The following is a 27,807-nucleotide window of genomic DNA, read 5'->3' as shown; positions in this document are numbered from 1 at the left end:
TCACCCCACCAGGTTCTCCATCTCTTCATGACAGGCAACCTGACCCTGTTCATCTTTCTTCCCCACAGGCCATACTATGCTTTGCTTATAATAGGCACTCTACAACTACTGTTCAATAAAAAAATCTTACTAGAAAACGAAATACCAAAAAGCATCATAAAAATCTGTGACCCAATGGTACAAGATTTCTAAACCAATAGGAATAAAAATTCAATTATACTTAGCCAGAATTATATGTAGCAATTAACTGACACTTGCTATTATTTTTTAACCTAACAAGCAATTTTAGATATTTTTTATTTCACCTACTAACCACATGTTTATATCTTTTCCTCACTATCATTTAATAATTATTGTAGTGAGTTACCAATGTTAGACAGTTCTGGAAATAACATACATGTATCTCCAATTACTGTACATTATGTTTTAACATTTCCTATATTAAGCATAATTTGGACACATCATTACAATTCTATTCCTGCAACATCACATATGTGGTTAAATTACTTTAGAATATGTCAGACAGAAAAAGTCTGGTTGTGGTAGTTTTAAGTACGTGGTTTAAGGCCTATTCTTTTATCTCTGTGTCCAAACTTGGTTACAAAGCAGTTTCACTGGAAAACAGTGTGTTTATTGACTACCACTGAAAAAGTTTTTTTTTTTTTTTTGGAAAAAGTTTTTAAATATAAGATGTTCTCACTAGTTTAGAGATTACTAACACATAGATTAATAGGTTTGGCTTAGAACCAGAGAAAAGAGGTTATCCCCGTGCTAAATGCTCAACTCTATCCTTCTGAGGGACACTGTGCTGACAAAGCTAGGACTGTTTGAAAAGAACAAAGTCCAGTAGTCTCTCCTTATCTGTGGTTTTGCTTTCTGTGTTTTCAGTTGCATTTGGTTAACCAGTCTTGAAGCAGACGATCCTCCTTCTGATGTATCCTTGGAAGATCAATGTAGCCTAACACTACGTCACAATGCTGACATCGTGCGCCTCACTTCATCTCTTCATATGGGCATTTTATCATCTCACACCATCACAGGAAGAAAAAGAGTGAGTATGGAACAGTATTCTGGGAGAGAGAGACCACATTCACACACCTTTTGTTACAGCACATAGTTGTAATTATTCTATTTTATTACTAGTTACTGTTTTTACTCTCTTACTGTGCCTAATGTATAAACTTTATCAAAGGTATGTACATATAGGAGAAAAACTGTGTGTACCACAGGGTTCCATATTTTTTTAACAGATTTTATTTATTTTTCATGAGAGACAGAGACAGAGAGAGAGGCAGAGACACAGGCAGAGGGAGAAGCAGGCTCCATGCAGGAAGCCTGATGTGGGACTTGATCCACCCTGGGATGGGACTCCAGGATCACACCCTGGGCCGAAGGCAGGGGCTAAACCGCTGAGCCACCAGGAATCCCAGGGTTCCATATTATCTGTGGCTGCAGGCATCCACTGGAGGTACTGAAATGTGTCCCCTACCATGGATAAAGGGAGATAAAACATCTCTCTCCTCGAGCACAAAAGGAAAGGTATACCCGTAGGCAGATAGGTTTTGACAAACATGGGGAATGGTCTTAAGAGACGATGGTTTTGAGCTCAAAATACTATTTTAAAAAATCAGCCTTAGATAACATTTTCTGAAATCGAAGTCTTAATTTTTGGTACATGTTAAGTGGCTTATAGCTCAAAATAACCCTGTAGGATAAACCAATTTAGTTATATAGGGGTTCATTCTATCACTGATTTATTTGAATATTTCATCTAAAAGTTATTTTAAGAAAGATGGTCCACTTAAATAGCCTCTTAAGAAAAACCTTAAAGGTATAGAACTAGAGTGGTTCCAAAGTTCTTAGAAGTCTCTGGTTCTGTCCACGGCCAATTCCCTCAAAGTAAAGTTAAAGCTTTCATTTTCTATTCAGTTTAGACTTTGCCTGGGAGTGTAATTCCACTCATTGCTGCTCAAAACATATCAAGTCTCTGACTGAAGTAAGTACAATTTACGTAGGATTGACTAAAAGGCAAGCCCTCTATTCCTCTGGATACTTGGCTCTATCTGTGGATTATGTCAGGACCTAATCTTGGGTCTCTTGTGGAGCTGCTTCATTGCCTGTGGTCTGGTACCATTAGGCTGCACTAGGAGATGCCAGAAAAAACTGTTCTTTGAAACTGATTGTATTTATGCTAAGGATGTAGCCCTTCATGAGAGTAATCTCTTGAGTTTTCATGCCAGGAAGAGTGTATTTCTAAGCAACTGGGTGCTTATATATCACAGACACTGTGACTCACATTACCATTCATGGTCTTCTCTTTGCATAGGCTACTAGGAAGCTCAGAGCCAGACCAGAGGCTGCTCCTGGCTGCCAAATGTCCTGTCTTCTCAGCACCCATTTTGATTGTTAGCCTCATTCTAGTTTTCCTATTTATTTATTTATTTATTTATTTATTTATTTATTTATTTATTTATTTATGATAGAGAGAGAGAGAGAGAGAGAGAGAGGCAGAGACACAGGCAGAGGGAGAAGCAGGCTCCATGCACCGGGAACCCGACGTGGGATTCGATCCCGGGTCTCCAGGATCGCGCCCTGGGCCAAAGGCAAGCGCCAAACCGCTGCACCACCCAGGGATCCCCTCATTCTAGTTTTCCTATCCTTATTTTCCTGATCTTCTTACTTAAGACACACATCCTGATTAAAAACACGTTGAAATAAATTAGGAATAAAATACAACACAGCTTGTTTCAGTTTATTTGAGAAAAGAAGTTATTTGCAAAGCTTCTTATTTATTAATTGAGAATTTGGAACACTGCTAAAAGACGATAAGGTTCCCAGGCTAGCCCAAGGAAATTTAATTTAGCCACAACATAGCAAGATGTAGTGTTAAGAGAAGCTACTGTCATTCAAAACGAGTTCTGAAGGATAATTCCATATTCATGTTAAAAAAGAAATCTCTCTCATTAGAGAATTTGTGTGTAAAGACATATCACGGATTACCCAAACTCATACAGGCACAAGATACATAAGTTAAGTCAGCTAAGAAATTCATAAGCATTTAAATAAGAGAAAGTCCAAGGGCCTTATAAATAATCCATATTTTATTCAGTTAGGTTGACTTGCTCTTTTTTCCCTTATATAAACAAATAACTAAAGGTAATTTAATTCAGTGAGAGTAGTGAAGTGAATAGAGATCTTTGAAGAACAATAAAATGTTAATTTTATGATCCTATTTATTTTGCTAAAGCTTAATGATAGGACACAAATGCAAATTTTGACTCAGGGGTCAATTCTTAATTTTCCAGCAGTAGAAAACGAAGTCTGAACTTTATAAGCAAATTCGACATATTTCATATAGATAAACATAATAATGTCTTGGACATATTCAGAGGTCTAGAGTGTGGCTCACATTTACTGGGCTTTCATTCAGCATTTACGCATTTGAAGACTACTTAGTCAAATTTTCTTGATAGATCTTGGCTTCTAGGGGAAGAATTCTGCTTCTTTTAACCCTTCGTGCTACTTTTAAATGCATGACTTCAGAGAGTGGCACCACTGGATTTGGACTTAGAGAATCATGCTGGTGATGAGAAGAAGGATGCCTGGTAGTATCACTAAGAGCAAAAGGTGCAGAGATCAGTAGGAGGCTGCTATAAAATCCGGACAAAATCTGATGAGAGCCAAAAAAGGGGACACAAAATTTCTGCCAGTAAGAGAAATATGTGAGATAATCCACTGGGCAAAAAGAGGGCCCCGTGGATAAAATAAGGAGAAAAAATGAAGTGATTTCCAGCTTGAGAGCTGAACATCCAGACAATGAGAGGGAATGCAGGAGGGTCATGTTTGCTGGGAGGGATGCAGGATTTTGTGCAGACACACTGAATTTGGTAGCATACCCAGAAGATGAAGGCAGGCTTTGGAAGGAAGGGTTTGCAGGCTAGGGGAAAGCGTAAACCAAGGGGGAATCATCAGAGCACACAGGGTTGAAGCCACAACTGATTAGCACATGTGGGGGGTGTGAGGTCAAAATGCAATGTAAGGGAGCTTTCATATTGAAGGAAGAGAGATAGAGGAGGAGGAGTGTCTCAAATGGGGAGACACCAGGAGACAGTGGTATCCTGCGTCCCAGGAGGGAAGGAAAGATGATCATGGTGTTAAATGGGCCAAAGACAAAAAAGTAACAGAAGGAATTTGGCAGGGCAGACTGCAGTGGAATGAGGAGTAAGCGGAAAGCATGTGTAGACCATTCCTACCATGAGCAGGCTATCAGGGGATCATCTATGTTAAAAACAGACAAACCACACTCGTCTTTTTTTATACAGGATTGGCTACTGGCTCTTTTAGAGTCATGATGTTTTCCTACAGAAGCTGGTTGTCTGTTCTATAAGGTTCCTTTGGCACAAGCCCTCAGCCACCATTCTAGTCATCCCCATAAAGGAACAGATGCAGACATGGGGCAAGACAAGAGCATGAGCAACCAGAAGCATGGGAGGGAAGGTGATGACAGCAGCAGGACACTCACAACTGCACAGCTCCCATTCTGTACCAATCAGGAAGGAACTGGGGCCTCTGGTCCAGAAAGATTTCCTTCCCTTAAGGTAAATGGGGCCATGTGGCCTTGTGCCACATGACACTCATAGCACCACACATCTTCCTTGGGAGGATGGCCTTTTGGTGGTCAATCCAGCTCTGCCAAAGCTAGCCTCACCTGTATTCTACTGCTAAAAACCTCTCCTCATGGCACAGTGACCCTGCATGCTCTTTCTGCTTGTTTTCATTAATCTCTTTTTTCTGATAAAATCCTGCCTCCCATTTTCCTTTCTTCTTCTTTTCTTTCCCCTCACTACTATTTGGCAGAAATACTATTTTTCAATTAATACTGCTTCTACCCCTCATTGATATTTTAGAATATGGCAAGTTAATTATTTTCAGTTTATATCCCCCTTTGTGATAATATTGCCTTAGAGTATGCACACACATTACAAAATATTTACTTAAGAGACCTAAAACAAAATATCCGTTGGGAGCAACGTCTATTAAAATATCAACTGTGGAATGACAATTTTAAGCATCTGTTTTTGTCTTCTGTCTTAAAAGGAGCACACAATGGGGTCATCAACCTGGAGCAAGAGAGGCGCTCCAAACTCAAGGGGGCGTCCTGGGGGATTCCCACAGAGGACTGTAAATCCTCAGTAGCAGCATTCAATGTGAGTTTCAGATTTGTGAGCAAGGCCAATGGAAAGCAAGATGAAATTATTTAGGGAAATTAAAATTACACAGCCCAAACTTGGACCTGGACTTTGAAGTCAAGAGTTACTAAGAACAGAAGGTGATGTCAGTAGGTCCCCAGGAGAGGTTTCGACAGACAGCTTACGTGCACCTATTGGTGGGACACCAGAACACTCTGATCTATCTCTTATGCCAAGAAGTCCACCCAAAGAGAAAGAGCTGCATCTTACTGTGGAGACAGGTGGAGGCTGAGTCATCAAGGAACATGGGGAAAAGAGTTGGTACTGGAGGTACACAGGAACTCATTAACTCAGTTTCCTACTGGCTGTATCATCTTAGGTTTGCTGCTTTACTGCTCTGAGCTGCAGCTTCCTTACTTGCAAATTGGGGGAAATTAAAAGATCTGCTTCATGGAGTTTTTATGATGATTAAATGAGATGATGCAAGGAAGGGCCTAACGTGTCTGGCTCATGAGAAATGTTGAAGTATAAAAAGGCTGCTTTTACGGTTGTATTTGTAAAATGGAGTAGTAATATCTATTTCATAGTAATTCGACACTGAACAAGACAATGCATACTAAGGATATGATATACAGTGCTTGATACACAGCATGTGATCCACCGATGTTAATTCACTTTGGAGTCCCCCTCTCTTCTTTCCCTCTAGACACTAGGGGATCTGTGTGAATATGGAACAGATACCCGTGAGGCAGTAAACAGCCTTTGTGCAAGGACTGATTTTATTAACATTATTTTAATCAGAATTTGAATAAAATCAGTTCTCCCAAAGCTTTTGACCACTGGAATGAAACTGTATCTAAGCCTCAACAGAGTACAGAATTTGGTACAACAAACACATGTTTAAGACTACTACCTCCAGTGGATCTAGTTAGCAAAATGTTGGAAGGCTTCTGTCATAATACGGTCTTACTAGAACAGAAACTCTATGAACGCAGGCCCCAGATAAGTTTTACTCTCTGCTGCATCTCTAGTGCCCAGCAGAATGCCCGATACACACTGGAACTTCAATACATATTTGTTAACTGAATGAATACGGCTTCCAGGGATATGTTATATGTCAGTGTCTTTGTGAAAAAGTTACCATCCACAAGGATCATGGAGTTCAGGAAAGCAGGCACAGGAGGAGGCCCAAAGGCAGCTCTGGTGGTGACAGTGGACAACTGACATACCACAGCATAATGATACATGGCACTGGCCTGACTCAGGAATACTGGGCATTCCAACATAGCCCTTCAACCTTAACCAGGCCATAAAAAGAAGATAATTTCAACCTAAGTAAGACAAACTCAAACACTCCCAACCATATTACCACTACCTTAATTTGAAAGTGCTTCACAGATTATAAATTCTCGTTTAATAATTTGTTGGCCTGTGTGTACTTTTTATTAGAGTCCCTACTAAGTCAGTGGGGGTGAGGGGGAGGTCTAAAAAAAAAAAAAAAACCACAATATGAATGTGACAAGATTTCTGCTCTTCACAGATTCAAAATATAACAGGAACCAGCAAATCTTTTTTCAAGGGCAAATTCTGTTAATTCATCCATCTGCTCTACCCACACTTGACCCAGGTGTTCTGGCTCCATTACGGAGTCAGATACTCAGGACTCTAGAGAGATTTATGACCCTGGGAGCACAGAACGCAGGTCTCTAAACCTTCTGTCCATAGCTCCCATTCTCTTGCACATATTAAAGACTTAAAGAATAGAAATCAACCAGATTCTCTTTTCTTAGGTTCCAATATTCTCAACACATTCGTTTTCAGGCTGGCAAACGAAAATATAAAGGAACTGCAAAATGAAACAGGCTGTGCTATAAGGTAGTAACTCTTTCCTCTATCCTTAAGAAAGAAAAAAATGGAAGATATGGTAAAAATAAGCACTGGGTTCTCTCTTATTCCTCAGGGTTAGGAGAATGCCAGGGAGACACTCCTCTGTGATAATAACTGTATGCATGAAATACAAGAGGCTTTCTGGGTGACTGTGGATTAAAGTTAATTACTGTAGAAATATGATTGCTAGTAGACGACTGCATAGTTTCGTAGCTGTGGTCATGAAACAAGAGGTAGTTTTTTTGCATTTTGGTTATTTTTAATTATTTAAAACAAAGAGGCTTATTTTCCTCTTTACTATTTTGCATTGGTTCTTCTGACCTTTGAATATTCTTCTCAGTGAAACAGATGGTGGTATCTTAAGAAAACAACATGTTCACAATCACTACCAGTGACAGATATTTCTGACAGTATGGACTTGTCTTCTTCCCATACCAAGTTTTGTTCATCACCTGAGATATCTCATTTATTCATTGCCGGAGATGTCTCAACGTTTTGGATTTTTCCCGGTGTTTTTATTTTTTTTTAGAAGGAAAAGGAACTAGCTTTTAAGAAACCATATGTCCCACATATCTTGCTCTCTGAATTGAGTCTACTACTTAACAATGCTATTGACAAGATATCCCTGTGATAGAGCCTCTTCCCCCATTCCTGCTCGTCCTTTAGGGGACGGACCAAGTCTGAAGGTCTTAGAGCATGGAGAGCATCTGACTGAGGATGCAAGAGCAGGGGTGCTGGGAAGGAAGAAGAGAGAACCCTGTCTGACGTAGCTCATGTGTTTAGCCAGAACATAGAGAGAAATAGTTCCAAACCTGAGATTGTCACTCTAGCTTAGGGTAGAAGCTGGGGCTTGCTCTTTGAACATTCATCTAGTCCGAGGCTCTTTGAGACCTCAGCAATGGTGGTGATGCGGATGGGCAGGCCGGTAACGGTAGCATGCACACTCGAGCATTCCAAATAGCAGACACAGAGAACCAGCCTGTGCTGCCAGTGGGCTGGGGAGGGGAGGCTGGGAGCCCCTTTCTCAGGGCTCCTGCTGTAGCTTACTCCACCTAATGGTCTTCCTCAAGCCTGGTGAGGCAGCTTGGAAAACAACTACCCTAGTAACCATGTGATCACTTGTTAGTAATGGGCTTGCGTATACACACCTTATGGTGATCCCAAAGAGAAAGGAATCAAGCTGGTTTCATTTGCAGGAAGGCCTTTTAAAATATAATAGGTAAATTTCTGGGGGAAAAAAGAAAGGCTAGATATAAATTTGGTTGGGGAAACCAAATCTTATCTTAAAATTCTCTTAGATTTCTCTCTATTCAGATATATGAAGAGGAAGAAAGGAAGATAAAATTATGTGACCTTCTGTGCCCTAAACATGGTCACCCTGGTAGTTAATCGGAATCTTTTCACTTATCCTTATTAATAAGGAGTTACCTATACACACAGCATTCACTCATACGTTTCTTTTGCTTTTACAGTGTGTTATCACAGAGAAAACAAAGTTGACTCAAATATGCTCCCTACACAAGAGTGATGGGGCAGATTTTACACAAAGTGTCTGGAAGACAACGGAGGAGCCATCATAAATATGACCCATACATTTGCCACATACTGTTGCTTTCATTAGTGCCTGGCTTGGATGCTGCGGTGAGAGTGGTGAGCAAAACCACATATAGTCCTTGACCTTCTGCAGCCTGTGGTCAGACTAGTGTGGAAGGCATTATGGAGGTAATTACAAAGTTCATGCAGAATGACATCCGGTTTAAGTATCATGACAGAGAAGTCACGGGGCTGTGAGAGCTTGCAACACTGGGGAGTGCCCTTCCTGGGGTCTAGGCAAGTGAGCAGAGAGTGGTGACCTATACGAACGGAGAAAGACCCTGGAGACACAGGAATAGCATGGGTTCAAGGTAGCACAGTATTTAAGGACATCAAGAAAAGGCCAATATAAGGGGAGCACCCCCAAAGTGGGAAGGTGATGGAATGTACCCCCTAAATGGGAAACTGACCCTGTGGCAAACATGGGCCATGGTAAGGATTTTGAACTTTATCAAGAGCAGTGAGAAGCAACTAAAATTTTTTTCTTTTTCCTTAATTGCTTAATAAGGAATAGAGTGGGTTTGGGAGGTTTCAGAGAGCTTATCAAGAATCAGTCTATTAGCTGAATTTTGAAGGATGATTAGAGATTTGCTGCATGAAGGGAGGAAGTGTTTCAAACACAGGAACCAGGAAATGATCACACGAAAGCCTAAAGCCACGTGGCACCATTAAGAAAATGGGAGACATCTGATCTGGATGAAGTGAAGAGAGGTAGAGAGGAGGCGAACATGGAGAGGGGCCTGTGAAGCTAAGGAGAAGGAATTTTACTCCAAAAGCCACACCGGTCCTCTGGTGCACTTAAACAGGGGGAGAGGGTGGCTGCAGGGGAGCATGCATATCTTGACTCTGTTCCGTACAAGGTCCTGCAGTTGGATCAATCAAGGCACAAAATCTCTACCTAGCCTGCTTACCCCAGCGCCCAGCCCTGCTCAGCAAGTTAGGCAAGGGTACAAAGGGGACCGATGGTAGATTATGGGTTCAGCCAACCAGATGAAGAGTAACGATGAGCTGGGCCAAGCTAGTGGAGGTGAGGAGGAGGGGATGGGCCTGAGTGGTGTCGGGGCAGAATGTGGGAGAACAGAGAGCTAGGTAAAGGGAAGGGATCTTGGATGAATGTCCAGTCCCCAGCTCAGCTGGGCAGCTTTGGATATGTGTGAACTGTCTACTGCACCTGGTGCTTGGGCTGGAAACAGATCTGGGAGTAAGCATCAAATCAAGGTGGCAAATGAAACCATAGATTATATATTCCATGTCTCCACAACTTTACAGGTCCACCACCGTCCCAAAATCTTTTCAACCTTGGTCTGAGAAGAAAAGAAACAGAACACCAAACTTGAGTACATTGTGAATATTCAATAAAGAACTGCTTAATGAATGAGAGACAACTGGACCAGGATAGAGGCTCAATGGTTTGTTCTGGCTCCAGCATGGCTGCAAGAAACTACACTCTTAACTTAGCAATTTGCTTAGTAAAGGAAGGGCAAAGGAGATTTTAGATAAGATACTTCTGCCTGCAGAAATGATTTCTGGTTAAGACAACATAACCATGAGGGATCAGATGCCAGGGAGGGATATTATATAGGGAAAATATTTGTATTTATTCTCAAACTGTGGATGAGCAAAAAGAAATGAGGAGGGCATGAAATGAATAATTATGATACAAAAAATATATATAATGAATTGATTACACAAGTAATTTTACACTAGGCAAAAGGGGGGTGTACTAAATCCACTCAAAAATTACTACAGAAACAAAAGAATATAAGGCTAATAGATGCATTAATGATATCTAATGAGCCATCTATTAAATAAAACAAATAATTACCTTGAGAACAGAGAAAATCAACTAACTGAACACTGATGAATATTAACTGGCAAATTAATATATGAAACATATATAATTGGAGAAACAAAAGTGAGCTAAGTGTACATAGTGCTGCAGATTAACACCTAGGGCCAAAAAGATGCTTTAAAATCCTGTCTAAAGGGGCACCTGGGTGGCTCAGTGAGTTAAGCATCTGCCTTTGGCTCAGGTCATGATCCCAGGGTCCTGGGATTGAGCCCCGAGTTGGGCTCTTTGCTCAGCGGGGAGTCTTCTCCCTCTTCCTCTGCCCTTCTTCCTGTTTATGCCCCCTCTCTCAAATAAATAATTAAATAATCTTAAAAAAAATTTTCTCTAAAATGTCCAGATACTCTCCTGAAGCTGTATCACTGCACACAAATGGACGTACATAAATGTCTTCCTTGTACCAAGGAGGCACTGTCCCTGCTACGTAAGTTTCATTTGGAATGGTCTTTCTCCTTCCAATTATATTCTGCTAACTGCAGTTTGAGTCATTCTCTCTAATCCAACATACTCAACCAATCACCAAGACCAGCTAATTCTATTTCTCAATAGATCTCAAAACCAGTTTCCTCTTTCCTTTACTCACCATTGCTCCAGTCTGCCCTTCACCATCATGACTCAATGAATCAATGCCACTGGCTTCTAACTGGCCTCCGTGTCTTCAGCTTCCTGCATGTCTGGAGTGATCCAGGTAAAGGGGACCTGGAGTCTGCTTAAAATACCTAATGGCTTTCCTCTGCTTAGCAACACATCCCAGCAGCCTAACAGGCCACACAGGGCTCTGTCTTCTGTGGTCCCACCTCCGGGATACTCTCACTTTGCCCGCTGTCTGCCACAGTGGCACCAAACTGCTGGCACTTCCTCAGGCCCAGCACGAATTACATTGGTTGTCGTCTTCTTATTCTTTTATTTATTTAAAAACATCTGTCCCCTCTGCTTTTGCCTCCCTTCACCAGCAAATCCCCACTGGATCTTTGCAGCTCAGACCAGCTACCACAGCTTTCTAAACCTCACCCACAGGCTGTGTTGCATCGCCTGTCTGCTCCCATGATACGCGCTCACGTCTCTATTGGCATGCTGCCACCACCCTGTTGGAAGATTGGCCGTGAACGTATTCCTGCACGGGCTGAACTGTGAAGTTCCTCTCAGGCAAAGATCATGTTCTGTTTATTTCTGTACCTCTAGCAGGGAGCAAAGGGTCTGGCATATTGCAAGTATCCAAAGAAGGCTCGCTGAATGAAGGCTCACACCAATCTCACCATTTTGAAACTGTGTATTACAGCGATAGAGATTTCTGGATTGCCAATAAATACCTGGCGCAGAATGTGACTCCACAAGTTTAACTGGGCTGGCTAAATCACTGTTATCTACTAAAAATTTCAAAGATTTGGCAGTTGGATTGCCAGTGTAAAGGTTAATCCATAGTAGCTAATTTACTTGTATTTGCTGAAACAAAAGACATGACTCTGGAGTACCTGGTGTATGCCAAATGGTCTGCCAGAAAGTTTTGCACCTTTAGCATTCTCATTTTATAGATGATGGACTGGGGAGTAAATTATTTATACCAAGGTCACAGAGCTAGTTGACCTTAAATTTGAAACAAGTTTTCTTTTCATTCTTTAAAAGTAATCTCCATATCTAACATGGGGCTTGAACTCACAACCCTAAGATCAAAAGTGGTATGCCCCGGGGGTGCCCAGGTGGCTCCGTGGATTGAGTTGTCTGATTCTTGATTTCAGCTCAGGTCATGATCTCAGGGTCCTGGTATTGAGCTCCATGTTGGGCTCCATGGTCAATGGGGAGTCTCCTTGATATTCTCTCCCTCCCTTTGCTCCTCTCTTCATGCCCCCAAAATCAATCAATCAATCAATCTTTAAAAAAAGAGTGGTATGCTCTACCAACTGAGCCCTCAGGCGCCCCCAAAACAAATTTTCTTCGTTCCAAGGTCAGGAATCTTTCTAAGTCAAGACGGTCTTGCTCATAATTCTCATTCATAATACTGAAAACAGTATTTAAAGCAAATTAGTTCAGGAATGAGACTATTAGAGGAAGAAATAAGGTGTAAAACAACAGAGCCATCCTAGCAAGTCATTGTAACTTTTGTTTCTGTTTTGTCATGAAAAGACATTTTTGTGAGCTATTTTTTTTGAATCTCAAAATATGAGTTAAAAAAACTGCTATACTTACAAAGACAATTCCAAGAATGAGTGGCTATCAAGTCATGTAGCAAATCAAGATGTGACAGTGCTACATTATTATCTCCTAATTTGGAAATTCTAAATCTTCTTCTTAAAACAGGAGGGTAGAGATCAGCTGAAGGAACCCCATTCAAGGCATTCTTATTACTAACACAAAAGCCAAGAGGACCCATCTTGATTTAGCTGACTCTTATTAAATCTAGAGATTCACAGCTTGGCTCATGTAACTCATCTAGTTTTATCAGCTAATTTGGTTTCTGTAAAATTTTCCTAAATTCGCTAGGTACCAGTTAATTGTGAAAATAAACGCTAAGTCATACGTAAAAATCTATTACCTGATGAAATGGGATTCAGTGTTAGGAAAGGGGTCATAGAAGAGAAGAAACAGGAGATGAAGTACTTTTACCCATGACAAAGTAGTCATTTGGCTGCTGATGCAAATAATTAAGAGGCAGGCAATTTTCTACGATGCTCATTACAGTTTTCAAACAGGATATTTTGTAAGTATACTTGTGTTTTTTTTAAAAAAAGGATTACCCTAGTACAACACAGAATTAAAGATACTTTATCGGAATCCCACTTATTTATAATTGCATTTTATGGTCTATCTTTACTCCTTACTTTCTTATATTCTTTACTTTTATTTCCTCTTTGCTCTGATTCTCTCGTTTATTATTTTTTAATTATAACAATTATTTCATTTTATTGTATGTATTTTTATAAGTTTTTTAAATGCTTTAGGGGCCAAGAGAAAGTATAAATGGATAAGTGCAATTTGGAAACTTTTATAAACTAGACTCAGTAATTCAACAGTGACACTTAGATCTAATAATTTTTTAACACTTTGCTCCACTGTCAAGAGTAAAAAATGTTATTTTTCCCCCAATTCAGGCTGCTGTATATGTTAAATATCTCCTTCTCTGAGTTAGCTATACAATTTTTACTTATTTTTCAAAACAATTATCACTCAAAATAGTGGAACTTAGCAACCTTAAAGGAATTTTTTTTCTTAAAGGAAAAATTTTTAAGGAATTCCTTAAAGGAATTTTTTTATTTTGAAATTTCAAGCATATTTAATGATTATAAATAATCCTTCCTTGAAGAGTCTAAGAGGCTGTTTTTCTTCAGCACAAATGAACTGTCTGTAGTTGTTGTGGGGTTTTGTTAGAAAGAAGGGATCAGGTAACAGTAGTTCTACTCAAGTGCCACAGGCTATCCCATGAGTTCAACAGTATAAATTCGGAACAAATTTAAGAGTAAGTTTGGGAAGAATTTTAAAAATTTAATAGTCTTTTTTTCTTATACTCCTCTCCTCCTTCTCTGTGTTCTTGAATAGTCTGTAATATAAAAGTTAAAAAGCTTTTCACAGAGAGGTATGATTTATTTAACCATTGTATAGTGAGCAAAACTCTACTCTGGCTGCTTATTAAACTATTCTCTGGTTTCTTTGATCGCTTATAATATACACATCCATTTCAAGACTTAAAAAAAGAGAAAACTGTTTTGGGGTGGGGGGAAATCCTAATAATCTTGTTAAGAGTACCAAAAAGCAAAATGCAACACTTGATGCTCACCACACACTTAATAGCTGTCCCAGGTGGCAGGTCTGCGTGGCTCTGAACTGAGTGAAGGAATAAAGGGTACAAAAGAACAAGAGTTCTTGTGGAATTTTCCACGCACCAGCAAGTTCTGATTAAAGGCAGGTTTGTATTCTATCTGCTTTGAGGCTTTAGTGCAATAATATATATATATACCATGAGTTTTCAAGAACTGTTAGGAACAAACTGGATTTGTCCATTTGTTCCAAAGTGAAAGAATATTTGGCAGTTCATGTCTTCAGTGTAGCTTGTTTTTAGAAAGAGAAAGGTGCTTGGTGTTGGTACTCTTCACATTAGATTATTATTCACCTTAGCCTTCTTGATCAATCAGTGGCACATGGGCGCAAAAGAGGCAGTCAACGTCAAAAGGTCTGCAACAGTGAGCACAGAAACCTGTGGAGGAAACGCTCTGCCTGGTTCCTGTCCCGTCCAGGAGCTCAGGGATCTGTGTCCTCAGCTTCTAGTTCAGATTACTAAATAGGAACATCAGTCCATTCATTCAGACTACAATCAAGAGGCTTCAATAACACTGCGTTTAGTGGTGTAGCAGGTAGTAATTAAGACCTGACATTATCAACAGTTAGTAATTTACCAGTCACAAAACTAGAGAATGCTTGTTTGGCTACTTTGGCTGTTAAAAAGAAAGAATTGTGAAAATAAATATCTTTGATGTTTCTAATACTTTTTCTGGCCAAGCCAGGGGATGCATGGGGTTGCAGGAAGCTCCCACACCGCAGCAGAGTGTGGAGTCCTGGAGAAAGCAGCGCACCGGGGGCTGGGAGGCATTCTAGTTCCCACTCTGTCATTTACCAGTTGTGAGGCTTGAGTCAAGCTATTTATCCTTTCTACCCTTGCCTTTGTTTGGGACCCATTTTATCACTTGCTGGCTATTTCGCCCACACTCGAAGTCACCCATGCTGGAACACCAATGCAGTGCTTCTGGTTCTGACGCGCGCCCCCTTGTGCCTCACGGTCGGCCCGGTCGGCCCGGAGTGCTCCTCCGCCCAGGTCTCTGGCCCCTGCTGTGGCAGACACTAACTGTTGGCTGGCCCAGCAGCCACTGCCCAACCCTTTTCTTTGTGCGGCCTCCTGCTCCGAGGCTAGACTAGCTAACCTTCCTTTTTCAGCCTCATGCTCAGCTAGTGATAGAAGAGTTGTGGCCAATGCTACAACCAGAAGTCCACTAGAAAGTTCCAGGAAGTTTACCCTTTCCTTATGAAGAGGAAATGTACTCTTTCCGGGTTGGGGTGCCCTGCTTTCTTCTTGCCTCAAATAGATATATCTGGAATGTCAAGAGCCATTTGCAACCATCAGGCATAAGCATCGGAGGAAAACAAACACTCAAGACACCTCGACATCATCTAGCAGCTAAATCAGTTGGAGCAGCTCCTTGTCTCTAGACCTTGTCTATGTGAGAATAAACCCCTTACGTACTGTGTAAAGGTTTTCTATTACTTGTCAAAAGCATTCCTAATGATATTTATTTTTAAGGTGGTGCTGATGAGGTCAGATCCTCTACACACGTTTTCTTCCTTTGAACTTTATGGATAAACTTCTGATGATATGAATATAATAAAGGGAAGTCTCATTTAAAATGTAGTCGGGAAGCCGTGTAGGGGCTGTCTCTCACCTGCTGTCTAGCTTATCTCACACTAGTGGACAGGAAGAAGCTTACTTTACTACCCCAACAGAAGAAGGAAGATTTTCTCCTGGCCCAGCAACAGCCCAGCCAACGAGAAATCATCACCACCCTGAGCTCTTCACTTTTCCTCCAACTGCCTTTTGTTCCAAGCAGCCCTTCTAACCTCCTCCTTTCTCTCTACAATGTTTCTCTCCTTTGTTCTCCAGAGTAGCCTATGGCTTGCCCTAGCCTGCATGTTCTGAGTTGCAATTTCTCTATTCCTGAACAGACTCATTTGCCGGGTAAAATAAGGGGCTTTTTGGTTACTTTACTGCTCTCTACCATTAATGGGAGGCTCATTTTGATTTGCAGTTCTCACCACAATGCTTAATGTACAGGAAGTGTAATACTCAAACATTGAATGAAGAAAGGAGGAGCTCTGACACTCAACTTGGTAAGCATTTGGACATTATTGTTCCTTTTTCTCACATTTTACAACACTTTTAACCTATAAGAGGAATTGGCTGATAAAAGTTACCTCTGAATACAATTTCCTCCTACTTTTCAACAAAGAATTTTTTTAAAAAAGATTTTATTTATTCATGAGAGACACACAGAGAGAGGCAGAGACACAGGCAGAGGGAGAAGCAGGCTCCATGCAGGGAGCCCGACGTGGGACTTGATCCTGGGTCTCCAGGATCACGCCCTGGGTGGAAGGCAGAGCTAAACCGCTGAGCCACCTGGGCTGTCCTGAACAAAGAATTATAAAAATACACTGGATAGTTATTGTGCTAAGCACTAGAAATAAAGACATAAAATAATTTTTGCTTTCGAGGAATGAATGGCAGAGACAAGTAAACGTACAGCTACAATAGTGTTTGATGTGTGTAATAATAAATCTGAGAGCATAATGCTTCCTCAATATTTACTTACTTTCCACTTTATCCAAAAACTGGCTGTCAGGCATGGCACCAATCACCTCAACTTCCCATCCTTCCTGCATCTTCGCCTCCTTTACCCACTGATGAAAAAGTGTCTCTCTGCCTGTCCCAGGACCAACTGTGCTCTCAGATACACCACTTCTCACCTCTTGTGGGGTCTTGCTCTAACGGTTATCTGAACTCCCAGATCACGTTAAACAGACTTCCTGGGGTGGTGGGTTGGTTTATACTCACTGCAGCTATTTACTTCCTTCTGATTCACTTCTAAACCCCCGTAATCCAGGTTCAGCCTTGACCACCTCACTAACACTGCTCTCTGGTAAAGGTCCCTAGAGATCTCGGTACTGCCAACACCAGGCATCACATTTCCATCTTTATTTATTGGACCTTGCTGAAGCAAGTGACCTTGGCCACAACCACCTTCCAAAAACATGTGACTATCTTGACTTCTGTGATACTGCTTGCACTGCTTGTTTTCTTTTCTTCTTCGTAGATACTACAGTAGTTATCCAGGTGTGGCCAGGGGCCACTGGGGGGGTCTGAGACCTTCCAGGGGATCCATCAGGAAAATTATTTTCACAGTACCACAACTGCCTGTTCTCATTCTCTTAAGCGTGTCCAGTGGAATTTCCCAGAGGCTAAATGACATGTGGTATAGCAACAGGCTGTAGGCAGCAGCAAATATAAAAAAAATCTTCTCTCCTTCTATTAAGACATTCATTGAAAAGATTGGCAAAAATGTTGAAGAATGTCACTCTTGTCACTAATTTTTTTTCTTTTTTGGAAAAAAAATGGTTACTTTTCCTAAAAATGTCATTTATGTTAGTATGTAATGGGCTTATTAATTCATTCACAAATAGGTGTTTTCGTTTTGATTTTCACCATGATATTGATAACTATGCCACACATACACAAAGCTTTTGGGTCCTCGGTTACATTTAAGAATTTAACAAGATCCTGAGACCATTACGTTTGGGACCACATTCTTAGACTATGTCTTCTTGGCCTTCTGTAGCAGCAATTCTTTGGCCAACCCCTCACATTTTGATGTTCTCTAGAACAGCATCCTTAGCCCACTAATTTTCTCACCATACACTAAGATTTCTCAATCTTGGCATGTTTGACATTTTGGATCAGATAATTCTTTATTATGGGGACTTCGTGTTTAGACCAGAGACATCCCTGGTCTCTAACAAGACATCCCTGTTTCTAACTACTAGATGCCTCTAGCATCCTCTCACTCAAGTTATAACAAGAAAAATGTCTCCAGGTATTGTCAGATAAAATTGCCCCTGGTTTAGAAGAACTGTTTAAATACTCTTCCTGGAAATTTCACCTAATATCAAAACTCTTTTTTAAGAGAGAGTGTGCACACATTGGAATGGAGGGGAGGGAGAGAGAGAGAATCTCAAGTAGGCTCCACGTCTAGCACGGTGCCCCATCACACAGGGCTCCATCTCACAACCCTGAGACCACGACCTGAACTGAAATTAGGAGTTGGATGCTTAACTGACTGAGCCACAGAGGCGCCCCAGGCACAACTGTAAGCACCTGACATGTATTAACTCATTTAAACTTCCACTTGAGAGAAAGCATTATCTCTGCTTTACAGAATCTTTGTTTAATAGATTAAGAAACTGCAGCACAGAGAGGTGAAAAGACTTGCCCAGGGTCACAAGGCAAGTAAGTAAGGACGTTAACTCTTGCCCTGTTTGCTCCCCTGAGCTGTGGACTCTTGTGAATAACTGTCTTTGCTGGGCATCACTGACATTTACTCAAGATGTCTGAAGATGTATTTGTAAGTCTTCTTGTCACAAGACCAGCTATTTCTGTATTTCTTAAGTCCGTCAATGGCACAACGTCCCATTTAATCTTTCTGTGCCTCAGCTAAATAGTAACCTGGAAGTGATTCTAGACTTTCCTTGGAATCTCTTCTTCCTTATTCCTGAATGCAATCATTCACAGGTTTCTAACAAGTTTACCCTATAATTATTAATCAAACATGTCTTTTTTTCTCTATCAGCCACTATTCCTACCTTCATTAGGAACCTAATCTCTCCTCAGCACTGCTATAATCCGCTCCCATTTGGTGTCCTTATATTTAGTCCCCAAATTTATTTTCTACACAGCTACCAGTGACCTACCTAAAATGCAAATCTGGCCATGTCATTTTCTGGCTTAAAACGCTTTATTGGCTGCCTGTTAGCTCAGAATAAAGCCCAAGTTCCTTAGCATGGTGCCCAGGCTTCTGAATATGTGGGCTCTCCACCCTTAGTCTCATTCTTTGTCACCCCCTGAATCACACTTCACTCTCTAGCAATTAAAGCATCTACTGAAAGAAAAAAAAAAATAAACCATCTACTGTTTACTGTTATTTGAGCACACTATGTTATTTCATGCTTTTGACCCAATGTCATCTTCTGGGAAGTGTTCTTGATTCTACCCCATCATGCCGATTACAGCACTTAACACAGTTTGTGAAAATGATTTCCATAACTGTATCCTATGGAGGTATGTTAAAAAAGCCACTGACGGTAGATGCCTTGCTGAGCCCAAAGCTCTCACCTTTCTACCTCCAGGTTTTGGTATGGTACGGAGCAAAGTCTTTGGACGTTTCTGGAAGCACTGAAGTAAAATAACACTTTGTCCTGAGAGGATCATGATGGAGCTGACTCTCAAGAGGATGAACTAAAGACAAGAGTGTTTAAAGGGCATGCCCACCAGAGAGAACTTCACAAGGGGAAAGCACTGTCTTTGAAATTCTCAAGACACAGCCTAATACAGAAGGACATTTTTTTTTTAAAAGACTTTCTTTGAGAGAGAAAAAGCAAGCATGTGCAGGCAGCAGAGGCAGAGGGAGAAGCAGGCTCCCCAGAGCAGAGAGCCTGATGCAGGCCTCAATCCAAGGACCCTAGGATCATGACCTGAAGCCAAGACAGACGCTTAACCAACTGAGCCATCCATACGCCCCCAGAAGAGCATCATTTCTTAACTATTAAGTTTATTATCTGAGAGCTCATACCGGTGGGAATCTCAGGTTTTAGGTCCATGATTTCAAGAAAATGTAAAATGATTACCAGATTCTTATAGTTAGTACATTTACATGCATATTTTAAACTAAATAAATTTAGTTTAAAAGCATTATTCAAAGTATAATTTGAACAATTATTTACTAAATGTGTATTACTTTACAGTGGCTCATACAGAAACCCATTTCCAATTTTCTGCCCACAAGGTACAGCTTTGAATGATTTTCCTGAGGTTTACCCCTGTTGACTTGGCATTTATTCACTTGATAAAATTTTGCCTCAAATGTGGATTTCCCCACCTGGCTCATAAATCATTTCCAAATGGATTTTTAGTAATGTAGCAGTCCTCAGAGGTTACCTAGTCCGACAAGCTAATTTTGTAAACAAGAAAATTGAAATACTAAGGTTGAGTGACTTGTTGAAGGTTATATATTCTCTGAGGCCCCCTCTTGACTTCTCTACAGTGTGCTTTCACATCGACCCCATCCCCCCTTTCAGTGTGGGGCCTATATACTGATTCCTAGTTCTTATTTATTTTCAGCAAATTTAAATGACAAAATATCTTTTTCCAGACTGTAAACACCTGGTCAGCACTTATTCATGTGCATATTTTGTAGGTTTCTTCAACAGACTTGGTGAAGTCCTTGGTGCTAAGTACTTGATTCAGTTTTTGTTAAAAATTCCACGTGTACCCCTCATGTTCGCAAACTTTACCTTCCAAAGACAAAGTCACTAAGTAGAACCAGGCTCTCCCAGGATACGTATCTTTCAACCACTTGACTGGTCTTACTGGTAGGACTCAATGTTGCTCTCAAATTTACAGGACATAATGACTTTTCTAAGCAGGTATCTAAAAATTAGTCACTGCTCAAGAGATCTAGCTTTCTGTCCCATAACCAACACTGGGCTGGGTCTACCTACCAGGGTGCCTGCCGGCTCATACACCCTTGGGAGGGTGGCACCTGTCGAACCAGACTCTTTCTTGGGACACTCGATCTCACCCACAGTGAGACCTGGCCTAACTATGGCTCAAAGTCTGAGTTGTGGAGGTAGAAGGAAAACACCAAACCTAAGGATGCAGAAGGAAGATCCATAAGACACATTCAGTAAAAATGAGTCAGAAGTTGTAAGAAAGCAAGGGCTGTGAGGCAGACCAAAGTATGGACGTGAATGAGGGAGTGAGAGCAAGTGTGAGAAGGGGGCGGGCGTGGGGAAAGTTGTGCACTGCACTGGGGGATGGGAGTTTAGCCTGTCACTCTCCTGCCACGAAGATCCTTTACGCTGTATCCCCATCTGATGAGGCCAAGGCAAGTGTTTCAGAGCCTAGAAGTCTGTTTCTTTCCTTTAGTGCTACCTGAATCTCCTGTTCTCACCCCACCGCCTCCTCAAAGCCAGTGCCCCGAGGAGCAAGGATTTGATTCTTGCAACCAGGAAAGCGAGTCAAGGCACCTCGCCGCAGCGAGGCTTCAGCTTTCCCACAGGCTGCTGCTTCCACGACCAACTCTTCCATCCCCGGGAAGTTCTGCACGCGCCACAAGCCGGCCCTGAGCCTGAGGCTTGCGGAAGCGCAGCGGTCAGCGGCCCCCAGAGAACCACCCAGGGAGCCATCACAGGATCGGAATCTCTTCCCTGATACGAGGAAGGGCGAGCCCCCTCCCCCCTGCTCTCTCCTCCTCCAGGTTTCAGAGGGCGCCCTGCTTCCCCTCCCACCGAGGTTTTCAGAGGACACTCTGCTCCCACCAGGTATCAGAGGCCCCCCCCCTGCTCCCACTCAAGTATCAGAGGGTCCCTGCTCTCCCCCCAGGTGTCAGACAGGTCCCTACCCCCCCACCCAAGGTACCAGAGGACCCCCTGCTCCCCCTCAGGTGTCAGAGGACCTCCTGCTCCCCCGCCCCCAGGTGTCGGAGGCCCCACTGCCTCCCAATGTGTCCGAGGCCCCCCCTGCTCCCCCCCAGGTGTCCGAGGCCCCCCCTGCTCCCCCTCAAGGTGTCCGAGGCCCTCCTGCTCCGCCCCAGGTGTCCGAGGCCCCCCTGCTCCCACTCAGGTGTCCGAGGCCCCCCTGCTCCCCCGCCCCCAGGTGTCCGAGGCCCCCCCTGCTCCCCCCAGGTGTCCGAGGCCCCCCTGCTCCGCCCCAGGTGTCCGAGGCCCCCCTGCTCCCCCTCAGGTGTCCGAGGCCCCCCTGCTCCCCCGCCCCCAGGTGTCCGAGGCCCCCCCTGCTCCCCCCAGGTGTCCGAGGCCCCCCTGCTGCCCCCAGGTGTCCGAGGCCCCCCCTGCTCCCCCCCAGGTGTCCGAGGCCCTCCTGCTCCGCCCCAGGTGTCCGAGGCCCCCCCTGCTCCCCCTCAGGTGTCCGGGGCCCCCCTGCTCCCCCTCAGGTGTCCCAGGCCCCCCCTGCTCCCCCTCCCCCAGGTGCCCGAGGCCCCCTGCTCCCCCTCCCCCCAGGTGTCCCAGGCCCCCCCGTCCCCCGCCCCCAGGTGTCCGAGGCCCCCCCTGCTCCCCCCCAGGTGTCCGAGGCCCCCCTGCTCCCCCGCCCCCAGGTGTCCGAGGCCCCCCTGCTCCCCCGCCCCCAGGTGTCCGAGGCCCCCCCTGCTCCCCCAAGGTGTCCGAGGCCCCCCTGCTGCCCCCAGGTGTCCGAGGTGCCCCCTGCTCCCCCCCAGGTGTCCGAGGTCCCCCCTGCTCCCCCCCAGGTGTCCGAGGTCCCCCCCTGCTCCCCCCCAGGTGTCCGAGGCCCCCCCGCCCCCCGCCCCCAGGTGTCCGAGGCCCCCCCTGCTCCCCCCCAGGTGTCCGAGGTCCCCCCCTGCTCCCCCCCAGGTGTCCGAGGTCCCCCCCTGCTCCCCCCCAGGTGTCCGAGGCCCCCCCGTCCCCCGCCCCCAGGTGTCCGAGGTCCCCCCCTGCTCCCCCCCAGGTGTCCGAGGTCCCCCCCTGCTCCCCCCCAGGTGTCCGAGGCCCCCCCGCCCCCCGCCTCCAGGTGTCCGAGGTCCCCCCCTGCTCCCCCCAGGTGTCTGAGGCCCCCCTGCTCCCCCCCAGGTGTCCGAGGCCCCCCTGCTCCCCCGCCCCCAGGTGTCCGAGGCCCCCCCTGCTCCCCCCCAGGTGTCTGAGGCCCCCCTGCTCCCCCCCAGGTGTCCGAGGCCCCCCCGCCCCCCGCCCCCAGGTGTCGTCTCCGCCCCTCGCTCCCCCCGAGGCGCTCGGACCGCGCTGGCCGGCCTGGGAGGCAGGTGGGCGGCGGAGGCTCAGCACCCGGGCCCGAAGCCGCCGCCGCGGGGCAGACACAAGCCGCCCCCGGCCCCCGCCCCCGGCCCCCGGCCCCGGCCCCCGGCCCCGCCGCCCGCCGCCCGCCGCCCGCCGCCCGCCGCCCGCCGCGTCACCTGTAGTTGTAGGCGCTGAAGTGCTTGCTCTCTCTCAGCATCGCCCGGTACAGATCTAACACTTGTGCGCGGCTGGAGGCTGCCATTTTGGAAAGGGGGAAAAACCAAACAAACCCGCGAAGCGCGTCGTCTTCGGGAAGGCCCCGACGTCACCCAACCCGCTCGGCAAAGCCGCGGACGCGCTGAACCGCGCGGCGGGGCCGGGCCGGGGCGGCCAGCGGGCCGGGAGCTCGGCAGGCGGGCGCAGGCGGGCGCAGGCGGGCTCGGGGCAGCCCGAGGGGGAGGCGCCGGCCGGGAGGCGGGCCCCGGGCGCGGCCGCCGCCCCCCCCCCCCCCCCCCCCCCGCCGCGGGCCGAGGCGGGCAGAGGGGAAGCCGCGGGGAAGGGGCCGAGCCCGAGGACGCCTGGAGCGCCCAGAGCCAGCCGCCCGAGAGGCGCCCGCCGCCGCGTTGCCATGGTTACCGAGCGCGCCGCCGCTCGACGCCCCGCCCCCGGCCGCGGAGGACCCGCCCCCTCGCGCTGGGGCTGCCCTCCGCGCTGCCTGAGGGGCCGAGCCGGGTTTCGGGGGCGCCTTTACTTTCCCGCGCGTGTCTGTGGGCCCCCAGCGCCAGGGCGCTTCCGGGGTGCGAGGTCGCGACGCGGGGGCCGCCGAGGCGGTGGGGGCGAGGGACTCCTTGCTGTCCGGCTCCGCTCGGGGCGACCGGCTTGGGGCCTTGAGAGCAAGGACCCCTCTCTTGCCAAGATGGCGGCGCCCAGGGAGCTGTGGGGGTCTCGCTGAGGCTGCGAGTGCGGTGGCTGCTTGGAGCCTCCCGGGGGGGTGAGCAGCGCGCAGCGCGGGGTGCCCGGGGGGTGCTTGGGGGTGCCTGGGTCTCCTGCGGGCGGTGGGCGACTGCTGGCCTGGCCGCGGTCGGGGGCGCGGGGCTCCCCTTCCCCGCCTGTGCTCTGAGCTCTCGAGCTTTGCAGGGTCCTGGGTCCTTCGGCGCCGGGGCCGGGCTGCTGCGCCCGCGGAGACCTGGGGCGCCGGGGCCGCTTCCGTGCATTTAGCCGACCTGATGATTTTTTTTTTAAAGATTTATTTATTTATTCACGAGAGACACAGAGACGCAGGCAGAGGGAGAAGCAGGCTTCATGCAGGGAGCTCGACGCGGGACTCGATCCTAGGACCCCGGGGTCACGCCCTGGGCTGCGGGCGGCGCTAACCGCCGAGCCACCCGGGCTGCCCCGCCGACCTGATGATTGTTAACGTAGCTTTTGCGTTTCATCAAGAACTTGGTATTTTCTGGGACTTTAAGGGCAGGAAGCGCCCGTCAGCGTACTTGCAACCTGGTGTCCCTGCGTGCACCCAGGTGCACTTGGTAACGTTACTCCTTAGGATGCAACGGCGTTTGAAAAGAAAAAAAAAAAGGCACGGAAGAGAACATACTTTTTTTTTTTTATCATTATTATTTTAAAGATTTTATTTATTTTATTCATGAGAGACATACTCGAGAGGGAGAAGCAGGCTCCATGCAGGGAGCCCAATGCGGGACTGGATCCCGGGACCGCGGGGACATGACCTGGGCCCAAGGGAGGCGCTCAACTGCTGAGCCACCCAGGTGTCCCCCAAAAATAATTTTTTTTTTTTAAGATTTTATTTATTTATTCATGAGAGACACAGAGAGAGGCAGAGACACAGGCAGAGGGAGAAGCAGGCTCCATGCCGGGAACCCAAAGTGGGACTCGATCCAGGGACTCCAGGATCGCGCCCTGGGCCAAAGGCAGGCGCTAAACCGCTGGGCCACCCAGCGTTCCCAGTTTCAGGGATTTTTAAAAAAATTCCCCAGGTGATTGGTTGCAGTCTGGTAGAGAAGCATTGATCTGTAGGAATTAGGGGGCCTTTTGGAGGAGATGGTATTCATGTTGCTTGAGAGAATTTAGGTTACCTAAATCTTTTTTTTTTTTCTAAATATTTTGTTTATTTATTCATGAGAAAGAGAGAGAGAGAGAGGCACAGGCAGAGGGAGAAGCAGGCTCCATGCAGGGAGCCCGGTGCGGGACTTGATCCCAGGTCTCCAGGATCATGCCCTGGGCGGAAGGCAGGAGCTCAACTGCTGAGCTGCCCAGGGATCCCCAGGTTAGCTAAATCTTGAAAGGAATTCCAGGATTTGGATATGTGGATGTATTAGTAAGATGGTTATGAAGAATGTAGGTTTACCCGTACAAAGGGTAAAGGAAAGAATCTGAGTGAGGGCTAGGGGAAGATGATCCTGGTCTACAGAACCCTGAAGCCTTATGAGGGAGGGAGTAGGAGAGTGCTTGACGGTGAGTGCAAGAGAAGTACCCGGAAAGGGCTGAAGCCAGCTGAGTCCTTGTAGGATCTCAGTTAATCCTTTGGAACCTTGATGGGAAAGAAAGCTGTTAATTGCATTTAAAGACAGGGAAGCTGAGAAGTTAGGTTACTGAGCTGGAGGTAAGCAGCTAGGAAGCGGGGAGGGTAGGCATTGGCCCAGGATATGATCTGCCTAGCTGTGATGCTACACTGCTTTACAGACAGTCTTCAGTGGAAGCTTCAGGAGTTTGAGGTGTTTTAATTTTTCTTGGATAACATGGGTAAATTTCAGATGTATTTGAAGTTTAATTTAGTTGGATTCCCACTTATTTGTGAAGCTAACTGGTTAGCCCCTGACAAATATTCAGAAAATCGCAAATGTTGATTTTTATATTAGCTTTTTAGTCTTTTAAGAGAAATTTACATTTTTTTCTATTACCATTTTTTTCCCTATAACTATGTCTTAGAAAAGACCTACATCGAATACCTTTTTTAGGTTGTCTGTTCTTATGTGCCACAGATATTATTACCTCATGGGGAATTTCTGAGACTCACCTTTCTATAGAAGCTCTTTTCAAATATACCTAAGAAAATCTGTTCTCCGAGAAAGTTAGAAAGCAGCTATATAGTCTAACTTCATTGATTGGAGGATAAGAGTTCCCCTTGTGGCAGCAGCAATAAAACTGACAATCGATTTTATGTAAAGTGTATCAAATGTCACTTCTAGAGGATTTTTTTTTTTTAAACAAATTCTTTGCCTTCTGAAGGAAAGAAACCATCTTTTTCCTAATACAGACTCCTACCAACTTCAGAATTCTTTCACAGTGTGGTTTATGGTAGTATTCTGCTACAGATCACCTTCATTTTTTATACTAGTTATGAGGGATAACTTAAAGGAATGATGTTTTTTTGTTTGTATGTTTTCTAATGATTTGTTAATCAACCAGCTATGTGTGATGGTAATGACAGCTATTATTTATTCAAAGTGCATTTTCTCTTCCAGCAGCTTTGCCAGGCAGTTCACAAACATGTCAGTAATTCTTATAAAGACCCATTTGAAGCTCTGATGGACTTCTTGGAGTGGGGAGTAATACCTGCCATCTCTTGTTTGTCCAGATTAGTTGGTCGTTTACAGAAAACATTTAGTATCTGCAGTGTTGACTATCCTGTTTGGAAGAAAAAAACAGCCTATGTTTTGCTAATCACTGACAAAATACCAGGTCGATGTCTCCTGATATTCAGTAACTGAGTTCCATGACATTGACTGTTTTCCTGGAGGGAGGAGATACATCTTTGTAAAGGAAAATCCTACAGTTCTTTCCTACTATGTGTTTCTTTCCTATTTGTCTCCTTAACTACTCAAAACAGAACACTTCACCTCTGGTCACCGGATGTGTGGGGTTTTTACTGACACCAAAGCAATCCTCTGTAATACCAGCCGGGTGTCTTAACAGTTCAGCTTAATTTTGACGATACTCAAAGGCAGTATCAGATGCCACAGGTTAATAAGGGCTCATTCCCACAAGACTGCCCTCCCTTCCCTCCTGCTTCAGATGCCAATTACAAGTAGTAGGTCCCCAGGTAACCCACACCTTCTGTCCACTTTGTCTGCAAATTAGAGGTTTCCATGACCTCTTTCTCAGGTTTGAATAATTTCCTAGAGAGGCTCACAAAATTCAAGGAAACAGATTATCAGTTAATTAAAGGTTGAGATAAACATACAGATGAACAGCCAGATGAAGAGATACATAGGGTGAGGTCTGAGAGGGTCCTGAGTGCAAGAGCTTCTGTCCCCATTGAGTTGCGGTGAACCGGGGATCCCTGGGTGGCGCAGCGGTTTGGTGCCTGCCTTTGGCCCAGGGCGCGATCTTGGAGACCCGGGATCGAGTCCCACGTCGGGCTCCCGGTGCATGGAGCCTGCTTCTCCCTCTGCCTGTGTCTCTGCCTCTCTCTCTCTCTCTGTGTGACTATCATAAATAAATAAAAACTAAAAAAAAAAAAAAAAAAAAGAGTTGCGGTGAACCACCCTTCCTGTGTGGATGTGTTCACTCACCTGGATGCTCTGCAAACCCCATACTATTGGAATTTTATGGAAGCTTCCTCACGTAGTCATGATCAGTTAGTAACAACATTTCTAGCTCCTCTTGTTTTCTAGAGAAGCGGGTTTGGGGGGTGGTGGGGCTGAAAATCCCGAGCATCTAATCATGGCTTGGTATTTCTGGTAACCAGCTTCCCTC

At 45.2% G+C, this 27,807-nt stretch overlaps 2 protein-coding genes and 1 long non-coding RNA gene across 23 annotated transcripts in view; 2 read left to right on the top strand and 1 right to left on the bottom strand.

The window, feature by feature from the left end:
- The window catches only part of LYRM4 (LYR motif containing 4), a 163,909-nt gene extending 140,329 nt beyond the window's left edge, over positions 1-23,580 (bottom strand). For 2 of the 4 annotated variants that reach the window (XM_041769883.1, XM_041769884.1), the window contains exon 1: positions 23,265-23,580. In XM_041769883.1, coding sequence (XP_041625817.1) covers positions 23,265-23,350 — 86 coding nt within the window. In that variant the 5' untranslated portion in view covers positions 23,351-23,580. The remainder of the gene's footprint in view (positions 1-23,264) is intronic. The other 2 variants (XR_005990099.1, XM_041769881.1) reach the window with 2 other exon arrangements.
- Positions 332-20,014, top strand: LOC121499340. Of its 8 annotated transcripts, XR_005990106.1 has the most exons (6): positions 332-1,051; positions 1,930-1,996; positions 5,098-5,207; positions 6,980-7,064; positions 8,549-8,798; positions 9,939-12,240. It is a non-coding gene; the product is annotated as an uncharacterized LOC121499340 (long non-coding RNA). The 8 variants fall into 8 exon arrangements; XR_005990107.1 differs by lacking the exon at positions 1,930-1,996 and having other exon boundaries at positions 339-1,051; XR_005990104.1 differs by lacking the exons at positions 1,930-1,996; positions 5,098-5,207; positions 6,980-7,064 and adding exons at positions 16,305-16,386; positions 19,453-20,014 and having other exon boundaries at positions 344-1,051; positions 9,939-10,942.
- Positions 23,581-23,976: 396 nt separating the features above from the next.
- The window catches only part of FARS2 (phenylalanyl-tRNA synthetase 2, mitochondrial), a 502,588-nt gene continuing 498,757 nt past the window's right edge, over positions 23,977-27,807 (top strand). For 5 of the 11 annotated variants that reach the window (XM_041772861.1, XM_041772868.1, XM_041772862.1 and 2 more), the window contains exon 1: positions 23,977-24,079. The gene's annotated coding sequence lies outside the window, so the exon portion shown is untranslated. The remainder of the gene's footprint in view (positions 24,080-27,807) is intronic. The other 6 variants (XM_041772865.1, XM_041772864.1, XM_041772866.1 and 3 more) reach the window with 4 other exon arrangements.

This window comes from Vulpes lagopus, chromosome 10 (assembly GCF_018345385.1).
Source record: "Vulpes lagopus strain Blue_001 chromosome 10, ASM1834538v1, whole genome shotgun sequence".
Lineage (NCBI taxonomy): Eukaryota > Metazoa > Chordata > Mammalia > Carnivora > Canidae > Vulpes > Vulpes lagopus.
The sequence above is the reverse complement of the archived record's forward strand: the minus strand, read 5'-3'. Positions and strand labels throughout refer to the sequence as shown.